Below are 26366 nucleotides of genomic sequence, written 5' to 3'. Positions count from 1 at the left end.
TTAAACCGAGAATGAATGAGCCGTGCGTGCACAGGGGGGGGGGATGTGAAAGGGGGAGCCGAGGAAGGGTTGTTGGCGGGAGGAGGAGGGGGGCGTACTGAGGCCTTGGGAAGGCGGAGGTATAGGATCTCTGAGAGACTCCGTGAGGGAACGATCCACACGGTTTTGAGTCCCGTTTCGGACACGGATCTTTGGCCTCATCCTCCGTCAGTCGGGCCTTCAGTTAACAGATCTACGGCGTCTCGCCCGGGCTTTAAGAGGCCGTGGATCGTCGACCTCCTCGGGCTGCGAGCAGTCAGGTGATCAATGCTGAGTGAGGTGGTTTGTTTATTTATTTATTTATTTATTTTGATGAGGGGGTGGGGGGTGAGGGTGGTAATTAAAGAATGGATGTTCGATCCGTGTGATGCTTGTGATTGAACTATAACGGCATCTTGAAAGCTGTTAGTTTTATGACAGACACGATGATGTTCCACCATGAGGAGGAATGCTCTTCGGCGCGGCCTGGGCCCCCTGTTGAGGCTTTGTTCACATTCCATTCCTGCCATTTTCCGGACTGCCAGGCTGCTGCCGACCCTTCGTGCCTCCTTTGTCCGTACAAGGATGTATCAACGACTCCAGCTTCCCTTTGTCCGTTCTCGTCCCATGTTGTCCGTTCTCGTCCCATGTTGTCCGTCATTCTCATCCCATGTCCGTCATCCTCATTTCGTGTTGTCCGTCATCCTCATCCCATGTTGTCCGCCATCCTCATCCCATGTTGTCCGCCATCCTCATCCCATGTTGTCCGTCATCCTCATCCCATGTTGTCCGTCATCCTCATCCCATGTTGTCCGTCATCCTCATCCCATGTTGTCCGTCATCCTCATCCCATGTTGTCCGTCATCCTCATCCCATGTTGTCCGTCATCCTCATCCCATGTTGTCCGCCATCCTCATCCCATGTTGTCCGCCATCCTCATCCCATGTTGTCCGCCATCCTCATCCCATGTTGTCTGCCATCCTCATCCCATGTTGTCCGCCATCCTCATCCCATGTTGTCCGCCATCCTCATCCCATGTTGTCCGCCATCCTCATCCCATGTTGTCCGCCATCCTCATCCCATGTTGTCCGCCATCCTCATCCCATGTTGTCCGCCATCCTCATCCCATGTTGTCCGTCATCCTCATCCCATGTTGTCCGTCATCCTCATCCCATGTTGTCCGTCATCCTCATCCCATGTTGTCCGTCATCCTCATCCCATGTTGTCCGTCATCCTCATCCCATGTTGTCCGCCATCCTCATCCCATGTTGTCCGCCATCCTCATCCCATGTTGTCCGCCATCCTCATCCCATGTTGTCCGTCATCCTCATCCCATGTTGTCCGTCATCCTCATCCCATGTTGTCCGTCATCCTCATCCCATGTTGTCCGTCATCCTCATCCCATGTTGTCCGTCATCCTCATCCCATGTTGTCCGCCATCCTCGTCCTTTCCTTTCCATGCTTCCACGGCTCGGTGCTGTTGGCTGTGCATCTTCCTCTCCCATTGGTATATTGTGGTAAAATCGTGTATTTATGGACGATTCGGTCCGTTCGATGATGTCACTGTTAAATTATGAACACGTACATGACTTGCAGCGCTCAGGTAGTTGTACCCTGTTACATTCAGCCTGAGAATAAGTAAAACGTAACAAACGGCCTTTTTTAAATCTCGAACGTGGTGATGGTAAGTGCTGTATACCTGCACGGTACACACACTTACACGGCAATGGTATGATGACGTACCTGCACGGTATACACACCTGCACGGCAATGGCATGATGACGTACCTGCACGGTATATACACCTGCACGGCAATGGCATGATGACGTACCTGCACGGTATGCACACCTGCACGGTAATGGTATCATGACGTACCTGCAGGGTACACACACCTGCACGGCAATGGCATGATCACATACCTGCACGGTATACATACCTGCACGGCAATGGCATGATCACATACCTACACGGTATACACACCTGCACGGCAATAGCATGATGACGTACCTGCATGGTATACACACCTGCACAGTAATGATGAAGCTTTTCACGTCTATATATCATTTTTTTATAGTTGGGCTTGAACATCTCAAATCCCATGATGGCATGTCTACAGTAAGTTTAACATGGTGGGACAACGTGCGCTGTATGTTAAGTGTGGGACGCGAGGGAGGGCCATGATGTGAAAACAAATAACAGAGAGGAAGCAGATTGCTGGGGTTTTTTTTCTTTTTTTTGAAAGGAAGGAAGATTTATCGCTTTGAAAACAAGATTGCTGGTTTTTCTTGGAGGAATGAAGAAAGACTGATTTGTGAATTTATATTGAGCAACGATTCGACAGACAATGGAGATCTTGCAATCACAAAATCACTTTTCTGAAGTCGACCACCATGTCCTGATGGCACGGACATGCATTGGTCATGACTATATGTGACAGACCAGAAATCGGGGATTCCATTTTTAAACGTGCTGTGCTGATGTACTACATGACCGATGTCCACCCATTGAAGATGTGGAGTCATTGGCAATGAAAAGGAATTGCAAAATCAGGCTTATTGCCTCAAATGACTGGGAGGATGGCCAAAAGGTATGCACACTCTCCTCAAAGCTGTCTTGTCTGTGTCTGAATCCCGACACGGCTATGAACCGTTTGACAGGCAGCTGATTCATCAACGTGCGTTGTCCCTCGGATTGACAATAAACCGGGCGTCCCGTCTGCCCGCATATGAGTTGGTGGACCTTAAAGATCCCACGGTGTCCTTCGCGAAGACTCTGCGACACATCATCGGCACCATGAACAAATCACAAATTCCTGCTCTAACTACTTGGTCGACTATCAGGTCTGACCAGCCGGTTCGTGAAAGACTTGGGCCAACATCTGGCCCCAGCATACCCCACAAGAACATGGGAATAATTGTAGCCATTGAAGAAGAAGAAAAAGGATTATTGCCTCGAAATCAAACAAACAAACATGGTGCATTTTTGGCTTTAACTACCTTCCTGTCTGCTGCTTTGCTGAATGATGAACAGTAAAATAACCATCAAGCATTTTAGAGGTTAACTTAAATGGATAGCATGTTATGTTTCATGCAGTTATCTTTGTGACTGCAGTATTAGTCATTTGCCACAGGAGCATAGTTCTGATTAATTAAGCTGTTAAAAGCTGTTTATAGGTTCCTGTAAAAACCTTAAACCTTGTTGGGCACACATTCATACAGCAGAACGTCGATGCTGGTCAAAGCAGGGGATTTAAATTATTATTAAATATGTAATAATATATTTTTGTTTGATTCCCAAACATGCACTGCAGTGATACGTCTGCATCTTTTCAGGAGGAACATTTGTTGTTGTCCACATCATTAATTACAGAGAGAATCATGAAACCATGAATAATTAGAAGGGCGCTCGGTGGAGCGCATACCTCCACCACGTAATGCCTGAGCGACGAGAACATATCGGGCCCAATACTTTTTTGAAATATCGTGCTACACAGTACTATATCGTTTTTGGCCCCATCTGTCAATGGTGAAGAATCACTAAAAAAAAAAAAAACATTTCTCGTATCCAGATCCGGATCTGGATCTTCACCAAAATTGAATCAAGTCTTCCTTGGCACACACCCAATGTGTCCACCAAGTTTCGTCCGAGTCCGTCCACAACTTTTTAAGATATCGTGCTTTATATATCGTTTTGGTTCTATCGCTCAATGGTGAAGAATCACTTTAAAAATTCTTGTAGTCGGATCCGGATTCGGATCTTCACCAAAATCTAATCAGTTCGTCCTTGTCACACATCCAACCTGCCCACCAAATTTCATCCGGATCCGTCCCCTACTTTTTGAGATATCCTGTACACAGACAAATAGACAAACACGCAGAGAGGGATGCAAACATAACCTCCTTCACCTTCGGTGGTGGAGGTAATGATTCAATGTGTGCATTTTGTTCGTTCACTGTTGGTGAGTGAGTGAAATGCAAAAGAAATCTTTTTGGTTGGAATTTGCGATTCAGGAGTGATATGGAATCGGGTTTACATCATGTTCAGTTGTAGCATTTCCAAAATGGCACCTCGTTATTTCCCCAACAATTTTTCGTCTATCGTGTTTGGGTAAAGGGCATCTCAGGGTAGGGATGATAAACATTGTGTTCTTCGTGCGCACAAGACCTTGTCCACAGAACTATTGGAGTGCTGCTCACCACTTTTGGGCTGGCACCCCTGCCTCACACCTTTCACATATTGATGCCGTGGAGACCATGGCTCTCAATATCATTGGAGTCTCCCACGATGAAGCTGAATCACGGTCATTTACTCGATCGCATTGCAGATAGGTCGGCTGCTTCTGTCTTCCACCGCCTCCTTCCTGGGCTTGCATTTTCTGCCCTTTCCATGTCCTCTCCCCCCAAACCTCCCCCCCTTCCGGTAAGTTTCTGCAGGACACACATGGTCTGCCAGTGACCGTCTTCTTCTTAAACTCCCAAAATGCAGGCTCACTGCTCACCTGCACTCATTTGTTCCCTCTTCTCTCTTGCCTGTGAAACCAACTTCCCTAGTCTGTTCAGTCCCATTCTTCCCTCCAAGCCTCAAGATTGCTGTTCATCACTCACTACCTCAGGTCATCCCCATCCATACTCATGTTTTTTTTACCTTCTTTAACCCACCCTTTCCTTTCCCTAATGAGTTCCCTTAAAAGGAACTTCCAATGCAGGAAGAGGTCCTTAGGCCCATCATGCCTGTGCAATGGTTGCCAACCCATGGTTGATTGTTTGTGTTCTATCCTTTTTAAATGCTGAACATCATGCAAGGAAGCGACACGTACCATTTTTAGTTGTTTGGTGTGAATCAGATAGGGTCGGGTTAGAACTGCCGACTTGCCAGACTCGGAGTGAATGCTCTAACCATTACGCCACTGAGCCTGGTGAAAATGTAATCGTGTTTTCTCTCCTCGCCCTCCTTTCTATTTTTTTTTCCATTTCTCTTTCATCCCTGGTTTTCACTTCCTCTTCTTTCAGCTCCCTTCTTGCTGGGTTTGAGCTCACCCCCCCCCCCCCGTGTCCTCCTTACCTATTCTTGCTTTCATTTTTTCCCCTCACCCAATCTTCCTCTGTTGTTCCTCTATGCCGCTGTTGGTGTGTTTCCTCGCTTTCCACTTTGTTCTTTCTGTTCTGTGTTGTAGATTTTTATTTTTCTACACATGGTTGAGGCTCGTGGAAAAACTAGAGCAGAATGGGATGGAACAAGATGGAAAGGGGGAAACACCAACAGTAGAGTAGAGTAGAGCAAAAGTCAGATCAAGGAGAGAGGGAGAAGGACACATGGGGGTGAACAAGGTGAAACGCAGCAGGAAGAGGAAGGGGAAAGCAGGGATGAAAGAGAAAAGGAACAAACCAACTGATAACTCACAAACAAAAAGAGATTAGGGAAAGAGGGGAAAAATCTCGCTATACCTGGAGAAAGGGAGTGCTTAGGAATGGAGACATTTAGGGTGGAAGAGATCATGAGTATGGATGGGGGATGATCTGCGGTAGTGGTAAATAGCTGTCTTGAAGCTTTTGAGGGAAGAATGGGACTGAACAGACTTTAGAATTTTAAAAAGGGCATTTTTTTTCAAAAAAATTTTTTTTGTCAATTGTATTAAAAAAGGCTCAATTTTTGGATACAAAAAAATTAATAAATAAACCTTGCCACTCTGAGATGCCCTTTACTCAAATGAGTTTGACACCAGGAATAAACTAGAACCGCACTCAGTAGAGCGCATACCTTCGCCAGGCTGAACAGTTTACGTTTTGTATCCCACTGATGGGCTGGATCTGGATCTGGACTGGAACCAAAATTTATTTGGCTTGTTCATGTCACCTCCCCAACTCATTCACCAAGTTTCGTCCGAATCCGTCCACAACTTTTTGAAATATCATGATATATATATATATATATATATATATATATATATATATATATATATATATATATATATATATATATATATATATATATATATTTTGATCCTAACTCTCAATCAGGAAGAATTGCTTTAAAATGAAAGCATTCTCGTATCCAGATTCGGATTTTCACCAAAATCGAATCGATTCTTCCTTATCATACCCCAACCTGTCCAAGTTTCAGCCAAATCTATCCACAACTTTTTGAGATATTGTGCTATACTCGATATTGGTTTTAGCTCAATCATTCAATGGTGAAGAATCACTTTTAAAATCATTGGATCCGCATCCGGATCTTCACTAAAATCTAATCAGTTCGTCCTTGTCACACATCCAACCTGTCCACCAAATTTCATCCGAATCCGTTCACAATTTGAGATATCCTGCACACAAACAAACAGATGGGTGAAAATGTAATACCTCCGTCCATCGCAGATGGCAGAGATAACTCGAAGGGCACTCGGTAGAGAGCGTACCTCCACCAGGCTGATTAGTTTATGTTTTGCAATCCACTGATAGGCTGGATTTGGACCTGAACTAAAATTTAATTGGCTTGTTCTTGTCACTTAACCAACTCACCCACCAAGTTTCATTCGTATCCGGCCATAACTTTTTCAAATATCGTGCTATATATCGTTTTAGCCCTGTCACTCAATGGTGAAGAATCACTTAAAAAAAATTCTCAGATCCAAATCCGGATTTGGATCCTCACCAAAATCGAACAATTTCGTTCTTGTCACATACCCAAGCTCTTCACAAAATTTCGTCCAAATCAGTCCATAACTTTTTGAGATATTTTGTTAACAAACAAGCAAACAAACAGACAGTCAGGAGTAAAAACATAACCCTCTATCCACCTTCGGTGGTGGAGGTAACAAAAGCAAGTGTTTGGGGATGGCAGGATAAGTCCGTTGGTAGTTTGCTTACCTCTCTAATGCATCAATTTGGGTTTGAGGAAACTTTGCAAGTGTAAAATATACGAGGACATCTTGTTAACAAGAACAAGCTTTTGATCCAGCACAATACAAACCCTGCTACGAGTATAAATAGGAGATGCATTTTTAAAACGGTGGACATTATTCGAATGTAGAGATGCTGGAAGGCAGTTTGTTGCTGTACTATACTATTTTATCCGTTGTATATTCTGTGATGTTGTTGAAAACAGGTTGGAGGTGGTAAAACGGTTTTCAACTCTCCGCTGCATTCATCGGTGACACAGCAATGACTTATTCCAGATTGGTTGCAGTCACGGTTCCTTTTAAGCAAAGGTTTCATCAGAAAGTGATTCATAGTATTTCCAAAGTTATTGGGCAGCACACCAGAATTTGAAATTTAATCTGTCAATATGTAAGTCTATATATTTTTCCCACAATGTAAAGCATCATGTAATTTATAGAAATGTATTATTGGGATATTTTTGACAGTGATACACTACTGGGCTGGCAGGATAGCATGGAGGTATGCACACTTGCCTCTAAGCCGTCTCGCGTAGGTTTGAATCCTGGCCTAGTTATAAACAGTCATCTTGGTGTTTCACAAGCAGGGTGATTTATCAATGTGTGTGCCGTCCCTTGGATGGACATGAAATGGGCGACTCGTCTACCAGAGTTAGTTTGTGGATGTTAAAGATCCCACTGCGTCCTTCATGAAGAATAAGCGAGCTCTTGCCGTCACCATAAACAAATTACGAATTCCTAATCTGACTTCCTGAGCTGGAGTGGTGACCCGTCCAGCATCGCAACCGAATAACTGCTTCTGTAGCACCAACGCTCTGCATAAGGCATGGTACATGATGATGCATTACTGGCTTTGATGCGACACGACAGTACAACGAGGGCTGTGTCATCCATCAGCTTTAAAATGCACCATGCCAAACTGTTGTGTCTGTCTAAAGGAATTGAGTTGAGGACAATGATTTGTGAAATCTGCAGTCGTCGGCCCAGATCCCGACTGAAACCTCAAATAAACCACTGGGTTGTCTCAGGCCACAATCTGAGGTCGAGAGTCAACAGACTCCGACTCCCCACTGAACTTTGTGCCTGATATCTTTCAAAACTGGGTACAAAGTATTGGTTATTTAAGTGTCTGAGCAGTGCTTGTGAAAGGCAGACCAAATCCCGATTACAAATCAAACCAACGGTGGTGAATTGATAACCTTGCATATTTCTTTCGTTTCCCAATAATACTTGTTTTTTTTGTGATATAGAGGGCACTCTTTCACACAGTCTGATTAAAGTAAATAAATTAATAAACTAAGAACCAACCATACAATGAAATAGTATGATCACAGCCAAGCCATGATCAACACATGATGTGTACAGATTTTGAAAGCACCGAGTCACATGTCACAATTTGTACAGATGTCACAATTCCATCAGCAGGATTTTAAAACCCATGTTGTTGCAATCTTTACTCAAGTTGTAAGTTCTTTCAACTTCTGTAAATGACTTTCAATTTTATCTGTCTTAAGTGAATTCATACCGACATGTTCATCGTTTTATCTGTGCAAAGTTCATGATATCATGTATAAAATACCTTGTGGTTAATTGGGGTCTGACAAGATGGCCTATAGGTATGCACACGCACCCCTAAGCCATCTAGCCTCGGTTTGAATCCTGATCCAGCTATAAACTGTCATTCTGGTGTCTCACTGGCAGAGTGATTCATCGTCCCTTGGATAGACCTTAAAATGGATGTCCCAGTCCCATCTGCCGGCATTAGTTGGTGGACATAAAAGATCGCACGGTGTCCTTCGTGAAGAATAGGCGAGCTGTTACCAGCAACCTGAACAAATGACTATTTCCTGCCCTAACTATTGCTGGGAGAGGGATGGTATACCACCCAGCTCGACCCTCGCTAAGAAACTGCTTTGGCAGCACTGGCGCTCTGTAACAGAGCACTGCACATCGGATCGGAGTCAATTGGTGCTGGATCAAAATGGTATTCAACCTAACCTCAATTATAGTGTTTGCTTTGATGTGATGCCTCTTTTGTCTCTTGCAGCAACATTTTTTAATGTATTTATTCATATGCAGCCTGTGGCTGCTTGGCTGCATCATTTTTGGGGGGAGTGGCTGTGCCACTGATGCAGTGCCCTTGTTACCAGTAAGCTGGTACTCATTTTGTCGACCTCTGAAGGATGACAGACTAAGTCAACCCACCTGGTGCTATTTCAATGGCAGAGCAGTGGCTTCAACTCAAGACCCTCAAATCTCAAGACAAACACCTTAACTGTGAAGCCAACACCTGGCTTTTGCAGCAACATGATAATGCCTTTTGTTATTATTATCTTGCCGAAACGAAGTTTTTGCAAGATATGTTAGTCAGCTTGTATGTTTTTTTTTTGTTTGTTATCTTGCCAAAACGAAGTTTTTGCAAGATATGTTAGTCAGCTTGTATGTTTTTTTTTATTTTTATTTTTTGTTTGTTTGTTTGTTTGTTTGTCTGTAATCACGTATAAAAAATTCTGCAGAGCACAGTTATCATTGGAAATTTTTGTAACTTCGCATATCAGAGGCCTATAGAGGTCCCTTTCAGTGCACAAAATTTTGAAGGTCAAGGTCAAAGGTCAAGGTCACTTTGTCGCAAATCAGGGGAGTCGACGAAACCCTTATTTTTTTTGAGTAATTTTGATCGGATCGTCTTCAAACTTCATGGGAATATAGTTCATGGTCTGGCGCTCAGCTGATTAATTTTTGGTGGCGATTGGCCTTGACCTTCATGGTTAGCGCCTGAGGTCAAACATATTTGACCCCAAGGTCAAATTTTCAAGTTTTAGGAACCATATCGTGTAGTACCTCAAATTGAACACCTCAATGAGTGCTTTCTAGATATGTCAAGCTTGAGACATTATGACGTCATTTGGTGACGTTATGAGGCAAAAGCATATTTTTCATGGTTACTCTGTAGAACGATTCTCATCGGAATCTCTCGTAGGCAGATATTCCTCAAGGAGTCGCTCCTTGTTGATAGCAGCTCTGTTCACTTCAGTGTGACCTTAAAGAAGTCACACGTGGTCACCTTTTGGCAAGATACGGGTCACCCTGCGGGTGACATTGGTTTTTGTTTGTTATTATTATTTTAAGGGATGTTGAAGTTACAAAGTGTCTCTTTCAATTTCATTTTCCACTTCTTTGATGTACACATGTTGTCAAAATGTACAATCGACTCCTAAAGAAATGTATGTTTTTTATGTACGATTGTCATTTTTTGGAGGAACAGAATAAATTGAGAATGCGGCCATTAACAGGTTGTTTGTTCAAGGTTTTATTCTTGGAAGAATAAGGTTTTAGTAAAGGGGGTTGCATGCTTCCAGGTGTCAGTTTTCCAAAGCCCCTCGCAGGCTGGAGCACTATAATTATGAGCTCGGATGACTGATCAGGTCAAGTGTATACTCGTTCTCTTAACCTGTCATGTGGTTTAATTTGGGGTGTTATTGCACCATGAATGCGAACAAGTAGCACCACTTAATTCGGAACAAATGATTTATTATCGACAAACAAAACAGAACCGAATGAGACAGCATAATAAATAACTAATGATAATCACTAATTCTAATATGGGCAGCAGGGGAAGTGAAATGGCAAACAGAATGAACAAAATCAAATGGGCTGGAAAAAGAAAGAAAGAAAGGAATCGGATCTGATGAGAGGATGTTGAGAATGGGAGGACGTGGAGAGCGAGAGACAGGAAGAGGAAGTCTGGAGAGAAATGATCATTAGCAGCCGTGGCGACTTGCAGACCCACTGTTGCAAATGATGAGCCAATGGTATAGCAGAAGAGTGGTGAGGGCAAACATATCCTGCACAACAAAAGTTGTTATTGCCAGGTAGCTCCGAGGGCATCGACGGTGTGTACAGCAGTGCAGTGGAATTGCAGGCTCATAAAGACTGACCGAAGCATCACCAAACCAAAAGCACCTCAACTCTCTTCTTGCCCTGTGCAGGGATGGGTGTACATTGCTGTGTTCTGCGGCTATTGGATGAACCAGCTCCATAAGCTGGACGCAACTCATTTCCCCTTGACTGCTCAGTCTTGAATCCTCAGTGACTTAATTCTTCTGTATCTACGACGACAGTTTTCCCAAATGTCACCAGAGCATCACTCCAATCCTAACTACCCTTGCTCCACTCATGGTTTTCCTTCAAAACAATCCAGAAATCAGTGGTTCAGTTTTAAAAAGGCAAGTTTGAACCAGGCATAGGCAGCAGTCATGCAAATGAATGTTCAAATGCCCAGTGCACCTCCAGGCTGAGAGTTAATGCAGGAGGTGGGGAAAGTCTGCAGTAAATAAATGAGTAACACCTCTCCACTTCATACATTCCATTTACTCTTTTCTCCCCTCTCCTTGCCACCTATTCCCCTCTTTCATCTTTCCCTTTTCTCAATATTCTTTATCTCAAGTCACCCCTCCCCCCCCAACCTTTCCCCCATTCCTGGTAGATGATATGTGGACAGCATTACATTTTCATCAGGGGGTATTTCATGGTGCGTGCTATTCTTTAGAGGAGACAGCCTGAACCGTTTCATGCTTCATGTGAACTTAAAGAATCCTAGAATTTCTCATGAGTAGTTATTTCAGCCTTTAATGATACCATGATTACATAGACCCTGCTACTATGTCAAATAGGATGTCAAAGGTAAATATTGGCTCAGGATGTTTGGCAAGTGCAAGAGCGTCATCTCTTGCATTTGAACAATCGTGACTCATGATCTTCATTATCCCCATTGACCTTTCCTAACTCAACATCTTGCAAGTTGCTACTTTAAGTGTTTTCTCCCATCCCCTCTCTTCTCTTTTCTGATTTGTTCATTCCCTTGATATTTGTCTCACTGTCAGTTCTACCTTGCTTTTCCATGAGCCTCATTCCTGTAAAAAAAAATTCTTAAAAGACAAACAACAACAACACAAAAACCAACACGTGCATGAGCTGTGACCATGACAAAGCAAGATGGGGAAAAGCATCATCATTTATATTTTGCTGATTAATTATTTAAAACTTGGGATTTTGAAAACTGGGATTAAGAAAACATTTTTTTGTTGTTGTTAGCATAATAGTGCATTTGTGCAAGTACTGTAGTATCCTTTGTGACTTACTTGGCTTTCATTTGGGAAACTTCAAGTTGAAAGGAGCTCATTGATAGTGCCCCAAACGCGGACAGCATATACGGATTGCTAAGTAGCCATGGTCAAAGTATGTCATCTTGTCCACTTCTGGGTTTGCTTTTGTCGATGTGCACTTCTTGCTCATTTTGATGTGAATACGTGGGTGTTCGGTTCCTTCATTCTGGCAAAAACATATTTCTTATCATAGTATCCTTAAAATCAAGGTTCTTCTTTCCCTGGAATTTTGTTGTTGTTTTTACAATAAAAATCCTTGTCAAATGCAACAAATAAAAATTAGTAGAAGAGGAAAAAAATGGCCAAGTCATCTAAGTAAAGTGTAAGTATGTATGAATGGTATTTATTGACTTAACTCTGAAATTTTCCTTTTTATAACACACATCAAGGATATTATGCTTCCAGATGGGACAGCTGGTTTAATGTCCCATTGAAAAGGTGTAGTGCTCCTTGGTGCAGCTACCAATTATTGCACTAAAGCAAACCAGGAAGCAGTTTTGGTTGTGTACAACCTTGCCAGTGATTGAAATTAAGATCGCAAAGCTCAGAGAGAAGCTTTCTGACCAGCAACAAGAGGCTTTCAATTTGTGCCTTAAAGTGGGTAATTAATGTTGTATTGTTTTTCTTCTCACGTTGATCACATTTTCAAAGTGAAATTCGTTTAGCACTTCTTTGGCTCTGAATTTGTCATGATCGTGCATGTGTAGAGAGAAGAGTTTTTTATTTTTTATTATGTTGCCAAAACGAAGTTTTTGCAGGATATGTTTGTCAGCTTGTATGTTTTTTTTTTGTTTGTTTGTTTTTTTATCTTGCCAAAACGAAGTTTTGCAAGATATGTTAGTCAGCTTGTATGTTTTTTGTTTTTTTTGTTGTTTGTCTGTAATCACGTATAAAAAATTCTGCAGAGCACAGTTATCATCGGAAATTTTTGTAACTTCGCATATCAGAGGCCTATAGAGGTCCCTTTCAGTGCACAAAATTTTGAAGGTCAAGGTCAAAGGTCAAGGTCACTTTGGCGCAAATCAGGGGAGTCGACGAAACCCTTATTTTTTGAGTAATTTTGAACGGATCATCTTCAAACTTCATGGGAATATAGTTCATGGTCTGGCGCTCAGCTGATTAATTTTTGGTGGCGATTGGCCTTGACCTTCATGGTTAGCGCCTGAGGTCAAACATATTTGACCCCAAGGTCAAATTTTCAAGTTTTAGGAACCATATCGTGTAGTACCTCAAATTGAACACCTCAATGAGTGCTTTCTAGATATGTCAAGCATGAGACATTATGACGTCATTTGGTGACGTTATGAGGCAAAAGCATATTTTTCATGGTTACTCTGTAGAACGATTCTCATCGGAATCTCTCGTCGGCAGATATTGCTCAAGGAGTCGCTCCTGGTGGATAGCAGCTCTGTTCACCTCAGTGTCACCTCAAAGAAGTCACACGTGGTCACCTTTTGGCAAGATACGGCTCACCCTGCGGGTGACATTGGTTTATTTTATTTATTTTTTTTTGTTTGTCTGTAATCACGTAAAAAAATTTCTGCAGAGCACATTTATCATTGGAAATTTTTGTAACTTCGCATATCAGAGGCCTATAGAGGTCCCTTTCAGTGCACAAAATTTTGAAGGTCAAGGTCAAAGGTCAAAGTGACTTTGTCGCAAATCAGGGGAGTCGACGAAACCCTTATTTTTTGAGTAATTTTGATCGGATCGTCTTCAAACTTCATGGGAATATAGTTCATGGTCTGGCGCTCAGCTGATTAATTTTTGGTGGCGATTGGCCTTGACCTTCATGGTTAGCGCCTGAGGTCAAATTTTCAAGTTTTAGGAACCATATCGTGTAGTACCTCAAATTGAACACCTCGATGAGTGCTTTCTAGATATGTCAAGCTTGAGACATTATGACGTCATTTGGTGACGTTATGAGGCAAAAGCATATTTTTCATGGTTACTCTGTAGAACGATTCTCATCGGAATCTCTCGTAGGCAGATATTCCTCAAGGAGTCGCTCCTGGTGGATAGCAGCTCTGTTCACCTCAGTGTGACCTTAAAGAAGTCACACGTGGTCACCTTTTGGCAAGATACGGGTCACCCTGCGGGTGACATTGGTTTATTTTTATTTTTTTTAAACTCTGTCTTGCCTGGCTGGCAGTCAAACAAAATTGAAAATCATTCCCAACAGGAAACATCGTTTTTAAGGACGTCATAAAGGACATAAACAACGAGTGTAACGTGTTGAATATGGTGGTGTAACAGACACTGCATCAATGGCAGTGAACCTCTGAAAATTGTTTTTCTACAACCTTTAAAATCTTTATTTTATTTCAGTTGAATTTTATACTTGGACACTGCAGAACACAAATCGCCTCATTGGCACTTTCAAGCCCCTTCCGTTTAGCAGTACTTGGACAAAATATTACGGAATTTTTATGTTGTCTCGACCAATCAAATTTGCTAGCCGCATACCCTGTCCATGTCCTCATTCCTCAAGGCTCTGTGGGGTAAGGTGGTCTACGAACTCTCCACTTTATGATACTTTAGTCAAGGCCTAAATCTTCGACCTCTTTCTTTCATACTTCTTGCGTATGGCAGCTTGGCTGCCAGGTAGCTATCATTTTGTTGGAGCGTGCCTATGCCGCTGATGCTGTGCTCCTATACCAGTGCACTGATACTCATTTTGCCGACCTCCGAAGGATGAAAGGCTGAGGCAACCCCACCTGAAGTTAATTCAGTGGCATACGGGGCTCAAACTCAGGACCCTAAGTTCCCGAACCAGCCACCCTAACCACTAAGCCAACACCAAGCTTTCTTTCAGGCTAAAGATAGATGTGCGTGTCTGCAGTGTTGGTGTCCTGACATGTTGAATTTTCAAATTGATTTTCTTTGCAGTTTCTGGTTACTTGCAAATTGCTAAAAATAATAACTTGTTCCATTCACTCTGTTCTTCACAGAAATCTACAAACCAAGATTGTATGAACAGTTACTTTAGAACATTATGTTTCATGACCTGGTATGCTTCCCATATAAGTTGTTTTGGGGTATAAGTTAAGCTTGTGTTATAACCATGGCAAGAGATAAAAAAAAATTAAGTTATCCTTAAGATTACTGAAGCAATATTTGCAGTGAAAGCTAAACTTTTGTTTTCTATACAATACGTTGTTGTTTGGAATAACGTTGACAAGACATAATGTGAAACGGGACATTTAATTTGCTTTCCCGAGATCCTACACCGAGTGCAATTTGATTTCGCAATTCAGACAAAAGCAAAGGATATACAAAAGCTCTTTTGGACATCAGTTTGGGAGCTCTTTCAGGGCTACTGCCGCAAAACAAGGAGCTTTAAAACCCAAGAAGACACGTACACACATTTATGCATGCACACATAAAGGTGGATACTTTGAGACTTGGGAGGGCTCCATTCCACGCTCTGAAACCAGCACATAGAGATAACCTACGGCACACACTTTTTTTTTAATGTAAGCTTTCCATTTGCACAGCATGATCATAAAAGTCCTTTGCTTTAACCTGTAACGAAATGAAAGTTATAATGTTTTGTTAAAGCATTTGATCATTCCTTGTATGTTTGTTGTGTATTGCATACTTTGACATAACTTACCTTTCCCATGTATCCCTCCTCAGTGTGCCTGTCTGTTCAATTCATTGCCTGTTTATTTGTCTATGGAACAAGCTTCTGGCACAGGTCCTGTCTTGCTCCTCCCTTGAGTTCCTCAAGGTGGCATCTCATCATGTCCTCACATTTCACAGAATGTCTCACCCTATGAAATTGTCTATTGTCCTGAATGCTAAATGTCCTCACTTGTCTCCACTGCTAAGTGACCCCTAAGCTTTTCTACCATAATTTTGTTTGTGTATCTGTCCCATGTTTGTTCATTTGTCATTGTCTGCATTCCATTGTTGTCTATTCTGTGAGCCTTGATGGCTTTGTAGATTGCTGTTTAAAGTTTAGGCACAGAATGATGAACGTAACTCCAGCAGACAATAACTTGTGACTTTTGTTATTTTCAATGCTTTTTATTTTTTTCTGCCCTCACAGCAATTTGGAAAAGCAACTGTTAATCATCTAAACTCCCACATATTTAAATTTGAAGGTAACTTGACATTGCAACATGATGTGGGCTGAGTTTACCTTTCATTTTCATCTCCCAGGCTCCGTAAAAGTGAGAGAAAATGAGCTGGAGCTTCCTTACCCGACTCCTTGAGGAAGTTCATCAGCACTCCACGTTCGTGGGCAAGATCTGGTTCACGGTTTTCCTAGTGTTCCGCATAGTGCTCACGGCAGTCGGTGGAGAATCTATCTACTATGATGAGCAAAGCAAATTCGTGTGCAACACGCAGCAGCCAGGCTGTGAGAACGTGTGTTATGACTCATTCGCGCCGCTTTCGCATGTCCGCTTCTGGATTTTCCAAGCAATTCTGGTGGCAACACCTACCCTCATTTATCTCGCTTTTGCAATACACCGAATCGCAAGGTACATCCAGACACCTGATTATATTGTAAGGATCTTCAGTAAATAGTCTTTTTTTTTTAATGCTTCCTTACAAGTAAACAAATTGTTGCCTTTGGTCTCACATTTAATTAAATGGGTGTTCTTATCTTTGACCAATGTTAATAGGAGAAAAATATTGAAGTAATTATAAACCAATCCACAAAGGAAAATAATTTTACTTTGTCCATTGGTTTTAAATGACTTCATTATTTTGTACTGTAACTTTAACTGCTTTCTTTTTTCTTGCCTCTTAAACTTGGAATTTACATTCACATTTTATCATCCTCCACATTGCTTTTTTTTTTTTTTTTGTGCTTTTTTGTTTTTCCTCGCTTTAGCTTTTGTTTAAATTTTTGTGTAATTCTTGCATTCTCTCCTCCTTCAGGATGGATTATGACTATCCGCCAAGGAAAAGGAAACGTACACCGCTTGTGCGAAGAGGGCCAGACCGTGCCTTCGAGGAAGCTGAAGATAACGGTGAGGAAGATCCCATGGTGTTTGAAGAAGAGGAGAGAGAGGGAAGGAAGGAAACTGCAGGAAAGTCGAGCAGCGGGGACAAGAGACATGATGGGCGGAGGCGTATCAAGCAAGATGGTCTAATGCAAGCTTACATCTTGCAGCTGATCCTACGCACGCTGCTTGAGGTGGCTTTTCTGTTTGGCCAATACCTACTTTATGGCGTTGAAGTGATACCACGTTTTGAGTGTACCAGAGATCCGTGTCCACATAAGGTCGACTGTTTTGTGTCCCGACCTCGTGAGAAATCCATCTTCCTGCTCATCATGTATGGCGTGGCTGCCATTTGCCTGGTCCTAGACATTGCTGAAATGTGGCATTTAGGGCTTGGTGCAGTTAGTGATGTCGTGCGTGGTCGCCGACAGCATCATCAGCAACAACAAGAACTACAAAATCGTAAGTTGCGAGGAAGCCAACACTCAGCTAGTGGCCAGAAAGACGCAACAACCAAATCGGCTTCTCCTTACAGGGCAAGCCAGAACTATGTGCAAGTGCCATCTCTTTTGCCAGAATACAACACTGTTGTGAAGTCACACTACAGGTGTGTTGTGAACCTTAATTGAATTATTATTCATGTATTTTATTCACCTGTGTAAGTGTTTTGTGTGCAGTTTCTCCTTTACAGAAACTTTCCTGCCATTATGATCCAATAGTGCAATTATTATTTATTTTTTAATTACCGATATCAATTTGAGGCAAGTGTTTATTGCAATATAGCAATTATCCTTATAAAGGAGGTATGTGTGCATTATAAACTTGGAAGCCATTCGACATAGACGTGTGTAATACCTCTACAGAAGCATCTCAGACCCGTGAATGGAGTACGGAGGGCAGGTGTTTTATGCAAGTTTTAAGGCATTAAGGGTTTTCAAACAATTTCACAACAAAACACATTCAGCACTGCCGTGAGATACCTCGTATGAAGGTATTTGACATGGAGGACATTTTTCGGATAAAAAAACTGCATAGAATGAGGAAAACAGGGGTTACCTTCTACCTGGCACTTTGACCCCTCTATTGGAAGCATCTCAGACTGGGGAATGACAGGGCAATATATTTTTGTTGGGTTGGGCATTATTTCTCTGGGGGAGGGGCGGGGGACTTTTTATTATTACTATATTTAAAAAAAAGTGCATTCAGTCTAATTCTAGCATATCTATTATGTGAGATTACATAAAGAACGAGATCGGCATTCGGTAGAGCGCATACCTCTGCCAGGCTGAACAGTTTACGTTGTGTATCGCATTGATAAGCCGGATCTGCATTCAAATCTTCACAATAATCAAATCGATTCGTCCTTGTAACACACCCAACCTGTCCACCAAATTTCGTCTGAATCCGTCTACAACCTTTTGAGATACCCTGCTCACAGACAGACAGACAAGGGTGAAAACATCACCACTGTCCACCTTTGGTGGCAGTAAATGTCATTCAGTATCTCCATCAAGTGATACATTTCGATTTTCTTTTTCTTGAAATAACCCCCCACCACTCCCCACACTGTCCCTTTAAATAAAATAAAAATTTCCCACATGCAGTTTTTGGTCGTGCCTGCATTCAATGTAGACTAGCATAACCCGCGCTCTGCGCGACATGTTGGGGTGGGTGTGTTTGAGAAAGGAACTGATGCAGAGTATCAGTAGTAATTTTACTTTAATGCAGTAAGTGGAATACGATTTCACTGTTTCAGAACCATTTTATTTACTTTTTTTTTGTACCATGCACCTCATATGGTCTTTGAGATAATGCAAGCTGAATATCACGTTACTCGAGCGCAGAACAAAGTCGAAGATAGCACGACACGAAACCACAAACTCGGAAATAATATATAAGATATGTCCTACACATGTTATAAATACAGTGGCCTGCACAAAAATATTAACCCCCTCCCCCCCCCCCCCAACGTTTTCACATTTATATGCCACCTGAGCTTATTTCATGAATCTTTCAAATCAAGCTTAATATACAGTCTTCATAAACTACTCCAAAGTTATAAAGCTCAAAAATGCAGATATAATGTGAATAAGTTAGATTAACAGAGAAAATCAGAAGATTCTCAGTTGCATAAGTATTCAAACCCTTTACCGAATTAACGTTAAATCATTCAGTAGCAAATTATTTGTTTGAAAGATTACAAAATAAGTCTACTGGTAATAGGTTTCAACCTAATGTAATCAGTGGTTTAACTTAAAATTAAGCTCCCCCACTTATCTAAGGAGTTTTAAGATGCAACTTGCTTGGTCATTGAGCCTGGTGTTGGCTTAGTGGTTAGGATGGCTGGCTTGGGATCTTAGGGTCCTGAGTTCGAGCCCTGTTGACTTCTGAATTAACACCAGGTGAGGTTGACTCAGCTGTCATCCTTCTGAGGTCGGCAAAATGAGTACCAGTGTCCTGGTATCGGGGCACAGCTTCAGCAGCATAGTCATGCCCAAATAAAATTACTGTTACCTGGCAGCCAAGCTGCCATACTGAAGACGACGAAGAAGAAGAAGAAGAAGAAGAAGAAGAAGCTCAACCAACAAGGCAAACACGAAGACCAATGAGTTTTCCAAAGAAGTCGTGCACAAAGTGGTGGCGAAACACTGTGCAAGAGAGGGTTATAAAAATATTTCAGTCATTCATTATTCCTTTGAGTGTGGATTCATTATCCCTTATCCATCATTAAGAAGTGGAAGATGTACCTGGTCGCCCATCCAAACTCAGCAGCCGGGCAAGCAGGAAACTGGTTCGGGATGTCACTGTGAATTCATCAATGACTTTGAAAGATCTACAAGGCTCTATGTACGAGATGGGGGTCATTGTTCATCAATCAACAATATGCCGTTCCCTTCACAAATCTGGCCTCCATGGACAGGTGCAAGAAAGAAGCCATTACTGAAAAAAAAACGCATCTAAAAACTCATATGGAGTTTGTGAATAAGCATCTTAATGATAGTGCAGGCATGTGGTGAAAATTTTTGTGGTCAGACGAGACAAAAATTGAAATTTTTTGTCTAAACTCAAAACACTACGCCTTGCGCAAGTCTAACACAACCCATCACCCAGTCAACACCATCCCTCCTGTCAAGTATGGTGTTTGCAGCAGTATGTTATTGGACTGCTTTTTATCAGCAGGGACTGGCAGGCTTGGCTGGATAGAAGGGACAATGGACGGTACGATGTACAGCAGAATCGTTGATGAAGACCTGCTTGAGTCAGCTTAAACTCGGAAGGAGATTCACATTTCAGCAGGCCTTTTTTTGGCCTGCTCAACAATCCCTCAACTTGGAACGGGCCACGATGGTTTCTGAACGATCTTTTTTTTTTTCTTCACTTTCCTCACTCATCTATCTATAATTCCAGGTGTGTGTGTGTGTGTGTGTGTGTGTGTGTGTGTGTGTGTGTGTGTGTGTGTGTGTGTGTGTGTGTGTGTGTGTGTGTGTGTGTGTGTGTGTGTGTGTGTGTGTGTGTGACCGCTGTTTCTCGACAACCACTGGTCCGATATTGAAACTTGCCAGCTATATTTCTGGGGACCTGAGGATGTGCCTTTTCAAGGTTTGATATTAATCGGACAAGTCCTTCCCAAGTTATGGCCATTTATTTACCAAACCAATGACATGACACATTGCTGCGGCCATTTATTTACCAACCAATGACATGACACGTGGCTGCGTAGGCCGGTGCACGGCCGGCCGACGATGACGTCACGGGCCGTGCCGGTTACATGGCAGCGAATGTCATGGCAAGCAAAGAGGGAGGTAAACTTGATTTTAATTTGGATTTGAATTAACTCTGTGTGTAGAAGTGTGGTTGTCGCGAGAACACGAGAGCGAAGGAACGGCCTTTGTGGTTGTCATTTCTGGCTCATGGTTTGAAAGTTTTTTTGTTTTTTTTTGCACGTACGGGCACGCACCTACGGGCATGCACTAGTATTATCAAATGCCTGATCATACCTATGAATCGCTGGGTACATTGCAATGCTTATAAACGCCTGGAGGTGCCAGCGTTCATGGCTTTATTTCATTTCCGCACATGCCACAACCTTTAGAATCTCTTACTCTGAAGGTAATTTCAAAATTTCAACTTCCTAGTTGATCTCAGCAGCAGTTCGGACTGTTGAGTGTCCATTTGTCCATTTCAGGCATCTCCGGGTGCATGGTGTTTATATGACCGATCGGCGATCGCTGATTGCTTGCCAAGCCAAAGTGCTTGCTTTAGTGATTATGCCACTTGGCGAGTGCTCTACAAGCTTCCATGGCAATACCGCAGCTCGGTTCTCCATGGGGACATCTCCGGAGTTCGGAAAACAAAAAAAAATTAGATAATAATGAGTAAAAATAATGTTTTCAGTTGGTATAAAGCAATGAATCGCCACATCATGGCAGGACAGCCGAGGGGTAAGCATGCTCGTCGCTCCAATCTGTGAAGCTTGGGTTTGAATCCCGACCCAGTTATAAACTGTCATCCCAGTGTTTCACAGGCAGGGTGAGTCATCAATGTGTGTGCCGTCACTTGGATGGACGTTAAACTGGACGTCACATCTGCTGACATCACTCCTCTCCTCTCTCCCTCTTAGCCCCTCTCCCTCTCTCTCACACCTCTCCCTCTCTTTCTCTGACCCCTTCTCCCTCCTTTCCTCACCCCTCCCCTTCCCTCTCTTTCCCACCCCTCTCCTACCCCTCTCATTTTTGAAATGTGGCATGGCTGAGAGTGAGACCCAAGACTGAGTGATTGAAATTCTTCGAGAGGGTTGTTGAGAAAGAGATAGATAGATCGATATCGAGATAGAGATAGATTTCTCAGGGTTAAAAGACCTATTCCAAGTGTTTGACCAGTTTGTGATTTTTGTCAAGGTCTGAGGAGAGGGAAGAGGCTGCTGCCTGTCGGTGAGATGTCATGATGAGAGGATGAGGGATGTCATGCCAGAGAATGCAGTCATTAGCAAAGAGATAAAGGAGGTTTTCCAGAGAGATCATTGATGAAGATGAGGAATAAGATGGGACCTAGAATACTGCCTTGGGGTACTCCATCCTTGACAGGGAGAGGAGAAGAAAGTGTTATGTTGAGAGCCACATGTTGGTTACAAGAGTGGAGGAAGTCAGTAATCTAAGAGTCGAGTTGGCCTTGGATTCCATCGGCAGACGCTTTTGAGAGCAGGGCGGGATGCCTGACTGTATCGAAAGCTCGAAATATGTCCAGAGAGATGCCCCTGATCTCATGTCTGATAGTGATAGGAGAGTAGAAGCACTACGTCTGAATCCAATTGATGATCTGAGAGACAGGGAGAGAGAGAGACAGAGGTTGGGGACAAAATATTTGGAAGCAAACACAGAATTGAGGCATTTGGCCTTCTTTTGGGCAGAGTGGAGCATACTCCAGAGATAGACGTGACATGGTGCCACCAAGTTTTTTAGGAGGAAAACAAGTTTGAAAGTTAAACTTTGAGGTTGGACAGATGTTGTTTTCTGCCTCTCCTGAGAGTGGACACACACTTGTGGGCATTGTGGAATGAGCTGAGATTGCCTTTAGTCGGGTTTGCTTTTCAGGAAAAGAGGGCAAGTTGTTTCGTAGCAACTGCCTCACCACAGGATTCAGTGTAGCATGGGTGGGAAGCAGGGTAGGATAACTGAAGACGAGATGGGATAAATCTATGCATAAGAGAGACCAGGTTTCTGTGGAAGAATTCCCAGGCTGAGTTAATATCAGGGGCAGTAGATATAGAAGATCAGTTCTAAAGTGAGATGGCTGCTTGCAGTCCCTGCCAGTTTGTCTGAGTGTACCGTCAGACTTGCCGGCATTGAGGCAGCTCTCTGAGAATAGCCAGGGAGAGGTTGACTCTCACAAGCATACAAGTTTGAGTACAAAACGGACATGGACAGGCTTTGCATTTGGAGATGCTTTCTCATTAATATGTGAGTTGCCTTGCAGGATAAGGCCATTAGGCCTGTCAAGCCTGCACAATGGTTGTTTGGCCATGCTCTATCCTTTTTTTAAATGCTGAGCGTCAAACAAGGAAGCAGCATGTTCCATTTTTGAAGTCTTTCGTATGACTGGGATGGGGTTGGGTTCAAACTGCTTACGTACCAGATTCAGAGCGAATGCTGTCACCATTACGCCACTTTATGATTATTGTTATTATTATTATTATTATTATTATTATTATTAATTGAGTTCCTTGTTTTTCATTCTTATTATGCAGTTAGTTTTATTGCATTATCGTTCTCACACAAGCCTCATTCACTCCGAGCACAGCGTATAACCTTAATCTTTACATGTGCTCATAAATTTCCATCGCCAATGTTTATTGGATGATTATAGTAATTGACTCTCGGTATGATATGTGTACGCTAATCAACGAACATATGTTAAGATGATAAAACATCACTCAGCATGCGATATAAATAATTGTGAAAACACTACCGAAGGGGATCTCTCGCTAGTAGACTTCAGTTAAATTATAATATTTTTTTTTAATTGTTTTCCTCGAAATTGATTGCGATGTATAAAGGTAAATCATAGAGGTTTTATTTCCTGTTTAAGCCACAGCATTGTGGTTTTATAAGAAAGATGATTAAAAGTAAAAATCGCTTTATGTGCCGAAAGACTTTTCAAAACGGAGATATTTATTTCTCCCTTTTTCCCCTTTAGTTCCCACAGGAAAAACGTCTGGGTTGCATCGTTACAGTTCATTGTTGACGTTTCAATTTGCACTTTGACGTATGCACCCGTAAACAGACTTCAGTGCCTTTCAAGATTTTTATTTTTATTTTTTTGTTCGGTCACTCATTACTGGTTCTTGGTATGATACATGATGGGCTGTTGTGTTGCAATGGCCATTTGTATCATAACACATTTATCGTTTGATGTATCATGGAGGGACTGTTGGGTTTGAAAGATGATTGTAATTTTTGTTTTGTTTTTTGTTAACGCGAAGTGTGGATTCTGCTTTATTACTGTGTATTATTGTGTCAAATTTTAAAACAAGTTCATAATTTTTTTTAATTTTTTTTAGCCGAAACACGAGCAGTGCCGATGTCAGGCGGCACTGCAGTTGAATTAACTGATTTGCTTCCTTTGCACATGGGGTTTGCTGTGTATGCTAATTACCATATTAGCTTCATTATGCACAAGTTCTCATAAATGAAGAAATGTGAAAGGCTTTTCCAAAAATAAGAAACAAACTATTATGCAAATCATAATCAGATTATATCCAAATGTGCACTTTCTGTTGTCGGGAGTGTGGTAGTTCGGGATGAAATCTGACCCTTTACTTAAAAAAATACAATAAAAAAAAAACATCCGAGCGACATCCTTGACCAAATTGCCTGGTCCTATCTTGTCGCTGAGGATTCTTTGGACAATAAATAAACCAACTTGTCAAAAATTTTCAACAGTATTAAGTTATTGATGGCTACTGATTAAATGATGATCCTTGGACTGACATGCTTTTCAGGTTGACCAATGGAAAACCTCCGCAGCTTGCGACAGTGCAGGAAAGCCTGGACGTTTCGAACAACTCTGCTCCCGCACTCCCGGGATTTGCCAGCTTATCGGCGCTGCAGGAGAGCCTCCACGCGGTACAGCAGCAGCTTGTGGTACTTTCGCATGCTCGAACCCCCTCGGCACCTCCGGCACCGACCACCATGGGTTCCGAGCGTTCCAACAGCACGACCTCAGAACCGGTGGTGGAACAGAACAGGATGAATGCAGCGCAGGAGAAGAGTTGTCGTTCTAATCCCCCGATCTCTATCTGACCACCTCCTAGCAATAGCATCAAAGAGCTTCTGAGGAGGTGCACTTGAACTCGATCAAATGTTTTGGCTAACAAAACGAGATGTATTAAAAGACATAGTCATCAAATAAATGTAGAATCCCATGGTCTCATTTTCGTATCAACTTTGAATCCAAGACTACATTTTATGGTTGGAGACCAAACTAGCTTCCATAATTTGTATTAAAGCATAATATTGTATGCAATGTTTGATAACTATGATAATTTATTTGAGCTTACTTAAGTTCTTCTGTTTAATGCTTGGTTCGTTTAAGAGGATAAGCACTGAAGTTTTGTTTTTGTTTATTTGAACCAAATAACTGATGCTGCTGTTACTTTTCATTTACAAAGTTGTACTCGGTTCTCATTCATTCCTGTATTTTGCATTCCATGTGAATTTAATTAATGTTAACTCCGTTATCGACAGTTTCAATAGTGTTTGGATGTTCAGAGAGAAAACTTCATTTCGATCAAAATTGATGAGTTGTAGACTTTAATCGTTTTCACCATTTTGATGCATCGATTGACGATCAGTTCTTACATCCGCCAACGGGCCATGTGAGGGCCGCCATTTTGAGCACATTGTTGCTGGTTGTTCTTGTGTGTATCGAGTGCTGCCTTATTGTCATATGCAGTGAAGGGGTAACGTTGGATGCCAAAAACTAATGTTATCTGTTGAACAAAAGGGTAATACAGTGTACAGGTTATTTTGAAAGTATGACGCGGGTGTTATCGGTACGGCCTGTAACAATGTACCAGCGGGGCCTCTACTTGTTGCTTCATGAAAAGTATTAGCTCTTCTTCAAAAATGCTGCATACATCTTTTTTTCTTGTTTTAATCGATGTTAGCATTCCATGTAACGTCATAGAAATCAAGTAGCTTGATATTTTCTCCAGATGGAAAAACGAGGAAACTTCACACATTACATTCCTGGGTGTAAGAACCTGTTACTCAGCCGAACTACTTATACGATGAGCGAGCATTACATTGTACTTGAATATTCAGTCGATCTTCATGTAGGAAGTTTTTGTATGAAGGTATTGGAGTCATCAAATGTCTATGCATTCCTTGTTTCCATGTTAAAATTTTCTAGTTGATAATTTTTGGATTAATAAATTTTTGATCTAATAAATTTCTTGCCTAAAATAGTAAATGCTGTCTTTGTGAGAAAACCCTCAACAGCAGTTTCATCAAATAACAATCCTGATTCGTTAAATGGGTAAGTGGGACTATTCCAATATTAGATTTGAATTTCCAATGTCTTGCATTCTTGACTTTTTTGTTTGTTTGTTTATCTTTTAAGCAGCTTATTAATAACAGGAGAATATGGGAATGATCTTTACAGGGATTGAATCCAGATATTGTGGATCAACAGGATCTCTGTTGGCAAACACAATGAATTCCTCCTCACAATAAAGCTTATTAGTTCTTTATTGATGTACTTCCTCAAAATCGTAAAAGTAAATGTATTCTTTTTTTTCAGACATGAGTAGGAATTAAAAGTGTTCATAGTTGA

The 26366-nt window shown here is 41.9% G+C and overlaps 1 protein-coding gene across 4 annotated transcripts; it reads left to right on the top strand.

The window, feature by feature from the left end:
• LOC147021524 (gap junction gamma-1 protein-like) lies at window positions 1-26366 on the top strand. Of its 4 annotated transcripts, XM_085891540.1 has the most exons (5): window positions 160-299; window positions 13447-13555; window positions 16243-16565; window positions 16969-17640; window positions 24532-26366. In XM_085891540.1, exons 3-5 carry the CDS (start codon window positions 16264-16266, stop codon window positions 24830-24832), a joined length of 1275 nt encoding a protein of 424 aa, XP_085747666.1. In that variant the 5' UTR covers window positions 160-299; window positions 13447-13555; window positions 16243-16263; the 3' UTR covers window positions 24833-26366. The 4 variants fall into 4 exon arrangements, with proteins under 4 accessions (XP_085747667.1, XP_085747664.1, XP_085747665.1 ...); XM_085891538.1 differs by lacking the exon at window positions 13447-13555 and having other exon boundaries at window positions 98-299; XM_085891539.1 differs by lacking the exon at window positions 13447-13555 and having other exon boundaries at window positions 131-318.

Source organism: Eptatretus burgeri, chromosome 8 (genome assembly GCF_056783735.1).
Source record: "Eptatretus burgeri isolate ZD-2024b chromosome 8, Ebu_testis_v1, whole genome shotgun sequence".
Classification (NCBI taxonomy): Eukaryota; Metazoa; Chordata; class Myxini; order Myxiniformes; family Myxinidae; genus Eptatretus; species Eptatretus burgeri.
The sequence above is the reverse complement of the archived record's forward strand: the minus strand, read 5'-3'. Positions and strand labels throughout refer to the sequence as shown.